We start from the raw sequence: 6,341 nt of genomic DNA on the forward strand, positions 1-6,341 counted from the left end.
CCTGTAGTCCCAGCTACTTGGGAGGCTGAGGCAGGAGAATTGCTTGAGCTTGGGAGGTGGAGGTTGAAGTGAGCTGAGATCACACCATTGCACTCCAGCCTGGGCTACACTACACAGTGAGACTCCGTCTCAAAAAAAAAAAAAAAAGGGCCCCTAATTTTAAAAGCTTTGCCAAGTTTTCTTGTTGAGCAAAGGAATTAAAGAACTTTATGAGAAGGCACATTGAACAGTGACTGTAACAATCCCTAAAGTGTCTAATATCGTCAATCTGGTGGCAAAAACACCTGTCAAGAAGACAGTTTCTGTACTTTAGGCCATCAGAAAAACCACATCCAAGTTGAAAGCTAAGACTCCTCCCCAGGCTGAGTTAGGAGAAGGGAGCCTTCTGCAAGCCTTGCTCCAGATCCTTTCCATGGGGTCACCTCAGCACATTGTCACCTGGACTAAGTCACCTACATTTTTTTTTGAGACAGTCTTGCTCTGTCCCCCAGGCTGGAGTAAAGTAGCTTAATCTCGGCTCACTGCAACCTCTGCCTCCTGGGCTCAAGCAATCCCCTCACCTCAGCCTCCCGAGTAGCTGGAACTACAGGCGTGCACCACGATGCCTGCCTAATTTTTGTATTTTTTGTAGAGATGGGGTTTCACCATGTTGCCCAGGCTGATCTCAAACTCCTGGGCTCAAGTGATCTGCCCACTTCATCCTCCCAAAGTATTGGGATTACAGGTATGAGACACCATGCCCAACTGAGTCACCCACATTTTTTTTTTTTTTTTTTTTGAGATAAGAGTCTCGCTCTGTCACCCAGGCTGGAGTGCAGTGGAGCGATCTCAGCTCATTGCAACAACCACCTCCCGGGTTCAAACGATATTCCTGCCTCAGCCTTCCGAGTAGCTGGGATTACAGGCACCCACCACCTCACCTGGCTAGTTTTTGTATTTTTAGTAAAGACCAGGTTTCACCATGTTGGCCAGGTTGGTCTCGAACTCCTGACCTCAGGTGATCCACCTGCCTCGGTCTCCCAAAGTGCAGGGATTACAGGCATGAGCCACCATGCCCGGCCTCACCTACATATTTAACCCAAGAACTTATTAACATTTTTCCCTCTGAGGTAATGCATCTAAGTTTATGTGATAACCCAGAAGTTTCAAACAAGCATCCTACCAATATTTTCCATACAATACATACAATGAAAAACTCTTGAAAAATTAGTGTGATGTGTGCTATCTGAATTACTGAAAAATGTGCTCGAAGGTTTATAAGCAAACATAGAGAATAAAATAAAAATTTGATGGCAAAAGGTTTGGTGATTAAACCTTTGTTATAATTTTGTCTATAACCAAATGTTTGTTTCTTCAGCTTTGACCTTAAGCATATACTTACCTTATAAGTATAAATATAATGTAGAAATTTATACTAACTACATTTATACAACTACTTCAGGGTTCCTTTCCTCATCTTGAGATGAAAAATTGAAGAAAATGTGAAAAAATGCAAAACCATGGCTGGTTGTGTACTGCATGAAAAATGGAACATAATCTCACATTTCTTTAACTAAAACAGGGTGCAAAAATGGCATTGCTTCCAAAATAGCAAATTAAAATAATTACTGGAATAAAAATATGGCCCACTTGTGTGAGTGTAATATCAGCTGCTCAAATACTAAAAGAAACAATAGTCTGACCTCATCAAAAAATTGCTGAGTTTTGCGAAGTATAAATTTTAATTCAGTCAGTTCCAGGAAGTTTCTCTTCAGAGCTTCCTGGTTTGTGTTGATTTCCTTCAGTTCATTTTCAATCTTCTCAAAATTGGCCTAGAGGAAAAAAGAAAATAGATTAGGCTAAGCTCAATTATGTTTGCTCTGAAAGACAATAAATGAATTCATCCCACATAACTGTCGCCAAGCTGATAGTTCAAAGAGATCTTGGACTTGCCTAGCAAATACTGTGATTTTACTAGAGCAATTTTCTTTATGGAAATTTTTTTGCTTAAAATAATCTTTCCTGAACCGAGGCGGGTGGATCACTTGAAGTCAGGAGTTCGAGAGCAGCCTGATCAAAATGGTGAAACCACATCTCTACTAAAAATACAAAATTAGCTAGACATGTTGGCACATGCCTGTAGTCCCAGCTACTTGGGAGGCTGAGGCAGGAGAATCACTTGAACCCGGGAGGCAGAGGTTGCAGTAAGCCAAGATCACACCACTGTTCTTCAGCCCGGGCAACAAGAGCAAAACTCCATCTCATAAATAAATAAATAATCTTTCCTGGCCAGGCACAGTGGCTCACGCCTGCAATCCCAGCACTTAGGGAGTCTGAGGCGGGTGGCTCATCTGAGGTCACATTTCAAGACCAGCCTGGCCAACATGGCGAAACCCCGTCTCTACTAAAAATACAAAAAAAAATTAGCTGGGCGCAGTGGTGCATGCCTGTAATCCCAGCTACTTGGGAGGCTGAGGCAGGAGAATGGCTTGAACCCGGCAGGCGGAGGTTGCAATGAGCCAAGATTGCACGACTGCACTCCAGCCTGGGTGAGAGAGCAAGACTCTCTCTGAAAAAAAAAAAAAACAGTATTTCCTTTCTAAGTCACTGTAGAAGTAAAAAAAAAAAAAAAAGTCTTTGTTTGTTTACAGATTCTATTGTATACTTGGTAACTTTCTCAGGAGATTTCAGATGGATAAAATAATTACTGAGAAGTCTACTGGCTGCCCATTTAGTCTGCAAGAATAACCAACTAGTAGATAGGCCAGGTATGGTAGCTCACACCTGTAATCCCACTACTTTGGGAGGCTGAGGCAGGTGGATTGCTTGACGTAGGTGTTCGAGATCAAGCTGGCCAACATGGGAAAATCCCATCTCTACAAAAAATACAAAAAAATTAGCCAGGCATGTTGGCACACAGCTATCGTCTCAGCTACTCTGGAGGCTGAGGCACTAGAACTAATTGAGCCTGGGAGGCAGGAGTTGCAGTGAGCCAAGATGGGGTCACTGTACTCCAGCCTGGGTGACAGCTGTGTCTCAAAAATAAATAAAATAAAATAAAATAAAATAGTAGATAAATTAACTTACTCCAATAAGGTTTTGATAAACCAATAAACATTTACTTAGTGGCATATAATACTGTTTGAGTGCTGTGGGATTCACATGGTCTGGCCATAAGAAAAGAATTAAAATCATGCCATTTGCAGCAACATGGATAGAACTGGAGGTCATTATGTTAAGCAAAACAAACAGGGCGCCGACAAATAACACAAGTTTTCACTCATATGTGAGAGCTAAAAAAGTTAATCTCATAGAGGTAGAGAGTGGAATGATAGATAAGAGAGGCTATGAAGGGTGTGTGGGTTTGTGGGGGGATGAAGAGAGATTGGTTAATGTGGACCAACATACAGTTAGATAGAAGGCATAAGTTGTAATGCTCAATAGCAGAGTAGGGTGCCTATAGTTAACAGCAATGTACAGTATATATTTCAAAATAGCTAGAAGAGAAGAATTGAAATGTTCCCAACACATAGAAATGGTAAATACTCAAGGTGATGGATACTCCAAATACCCTGACTTGATCATTACACATTCTATGTATATACCAAAATATCACATGTACGCCATAAATGTGTACAAATATTATCTATCAATAAAAAAGCGAAGGGGAAACTCACTTCAATTCCACCTACAAGAAACAATCAGTAGATAATGCTGTCAAAGTTAGCAAGAATTACTTTACTCTCTATCTGCTCAGGAAAGTAATTTCTGCAATTTAAGTAGAAAGAAACTTTTCTGGTTTTCTGAGAAGAACTGTTTACCTCTAAGTCAATCATGTCCCGGGGGAAGGGAACCTCTGGGTTTTCACCGGTGTCCATAATCAGAATGTTAGCTTTTCTTATCTCTTTCTCAACAAATCCTAAAATGACAGAATCAAAACATTCATGCCTACCTGCACATGCTCGAAATTGCCATTATTTAAGGAACAGAATTAGCATCTAAAGCCTGACTACAAAAAGTTTTATCTAAGAAAGATACTTTATATATATATATATATATACATATTCGTTTAATATAAAAGAAGCACCTTTTTTCTCCACATCCCTCTTTCTCCAACCTCACATTCTCTGAAGCTACTCCAAAGGGTGGTCATCCCACAACTGCCTTCTTTCTTTCTTCAGGTCTTAACACTGGCCTTCAAGGCCGCACCTCTCCTCCCAATGCAAATGCCACTCCAAAGTATGACAGTTCTGGTTATAGATATTATTGGCAAAGTAGAGTTATGGAAGAAGAGTATAATACAATAGAATATTTGACACTTAACACACTAGTGAGACAACTCCAGATCTAAAGGGGTTCATTAAATTTGAAAACAGTCAGGTTGGTTTTAAGCATAAAAAATAAAAATGAAAAAGCAGAACAGGTAATAAGGACCCAAAATACCAGAAGAGAAAAGTGTTTCAAGTAACAACTACAACTGTTTTTTAGAGTGGAGACCAATTCACTTACCAGCTAACCACAAGTTGGCTTAGTAGAGTGGCAAGATCATGGATTTTTGAACCAGACAGAACAACCTGGCTTCAAATACTGATTCCATCATAACTGTTTATGTTCCAGGGCAAGTCATTAAGCCTCTCTGATCTTTAGTTTCCTCAATCATTAAATAAGGTAATACCCATCTTGAAGGAATGTTGTGGGGGAATGAATAATGTATGAGAGCAAGCTAGCCCTCAATAGAACTTAAATAAATGTTAGTTTCCTCCCTCTTAAATAGCTCAAATTAAAAGGTGGCTCTGCTGACAAAAACTGATGGTGTGCTGGGTCCTATTTCTCAAAATCCTATAATGTAGTTTTGTTTTTGAAATCTCACAAAAAAAATAACCAGTTTTCAGCTTGCAGCATGTTATTTCAAACAAGGTTTCCGTTAAGCACTACTTAGCCCAAAGACCACAAAATCTACTCGTATACCAGAAATTCACCTCAGCATCTTAACCGCAAGATTTTTCCTTTTTCTTTTCTCTTATAGCATTTTCTTCCTCTATTAAGAGGACTAATGTCACTAATCTAAGACAAATGATTCATTAAAGGAACATTACACAAGACCAAAGTGCACATACGAAGCTTTCGATCCATTTCTTCACATCTTCTAACTTCATTCACAAATTTCCGTTGGAAAACATTCACATCTGGATTTAACTGAAAAACAAAAACACAATACCAAACACTGAAATATTGTATCTATTTCTTCTGTTTCTCAAGCAACACATTCTGCAAAGTGAAAAACTAATTTTGTGTAAATGCATGATGCAACACTAATCAAAATTGTCTACTGATCTGAAAAACTGCTTTACGGCCAGTCACACCAGCTAAGGATAAAAACTTCCTCCTTTGTTGCTGCAACATTACTGGAATGGAGGTAAATTAGGTAAAACACAATGGTACAAAATGTTCTTCCTAGACCAAAAGTCTCAGTGAGCTTCCTTCCCACCACCTAAAATTTGGGCAATGAATATCACAGAAATTCTCTCTGGTTTTCCTTCTCTCTTTCTTTCCAAGCAGAAGAGGAACTTCTCTTGTTTTTCTCTCTCAGTGACAGGCTTTAGTTTTTTCATTCATACACCATAAGTAATTTTCTTTTTCTTTTCTTCTTTTTTTTTTGAGACAGAGTCTTGCTCTGTCACCAGGCTGGAGTACAGTGGCACGATCTCAGCTCACTGAAATCTCTGCCTCCCAGGTTCACGCGATTCTTCTGCCTCAGCCTCCTGAGTAGCTGGGATTACAGGTACACGCCACCATGCCCGGCTAATTTTTTTGCATTTTTAGTAGAGGCAGGGTTTCACCACATTGGCCAGGATGGTCTCGAACTCCTAATCTCAGGCGATCCACCCGTCTCGGCCTCCCAAAGTGCTGGGATTACAGGCATGAGCCACCACGTCTGGCACCATAAGTAATTTTCAAAGCAATATGACAGATGTTCAGGAATATACAAATAAAAACAAAACAAGTACCTACTCACTAAAAAGCTAGCAACCTGGCCAGTCACAGTGGCTCACACTTGTAATCCCAGCATTTTGGGAGGTCAAGGTGGGCAGATCACCTGAGGTCAAGAGTTCAAGACCAGCCTTGACAACACGGCGAAACCACACCTCTACTAAAAATACAAAATTAGCCGGGCATGGTAGCGCGCATCTGTAATCTTAGCTACTCGGGAGGCCGAGGCAAGAGCATCGCTTGAACCCGGGAGGCAGAGGTTGCAGTGAGCCAAGATCATGCCACTGCACTCTAGCCTGGGTGACAGAGTGAGACTTGTCTCAAAAAAATAAATAGTTTGGACGTGGTGGCTCATGCCTATAATCCTACCA

The 6,341-nt window shown here is 40.5% G+C and overlaps 1 protein-coding gene across 1 annotated transcript in view; it reads right to left on the reverse strand.

Annotated features, from left to right (window-relative positions):
• Positions 1–6,341, reverse strand: part of ATP6V0A1 (ATPase, H+ transporting, lysosomal V0 subunit a1) — an 80,166-nt gene that overhangs the window by 58,707 nt on the left and 15,118 nt on the right. The window contains exons 4-6 of the mRNA XM_011929714.1: positions 5,097–5,175; positions 3,801–3,898; positions 1,683–1,811 (exon numbers count right to left, since the gene is read on the reverse strand). Coding sequence (XP_011785104.1) covers positions 1,683–1,811; positions 3,801–3,898; positions 5,097–5,175 — 306 coding nt within the window. The remainder of the gene's footprint in view (positions 1–1,682; positions 1,812–3,800; positions 3,899–5,096; positions 5,176–6,341) is intronic.

The sequence above is a fragment of the Colobus angolensis genome, unplaced genomic scaffold (assembly GCF_000951035.1).
Source record: "Colobus angolensis palliatus isolate OR3802 unplaced genomic scaffold, Cang.pa_1.0 Scaffold83, whole genome shotgun sequence".
In the NCBI taxonomy this organism is placed as follows: Eukaryota; Metazoa; Chordata; class Mammalia; order Primates; family Cercopithecidae; genus Colobus; species Colobus angolensis.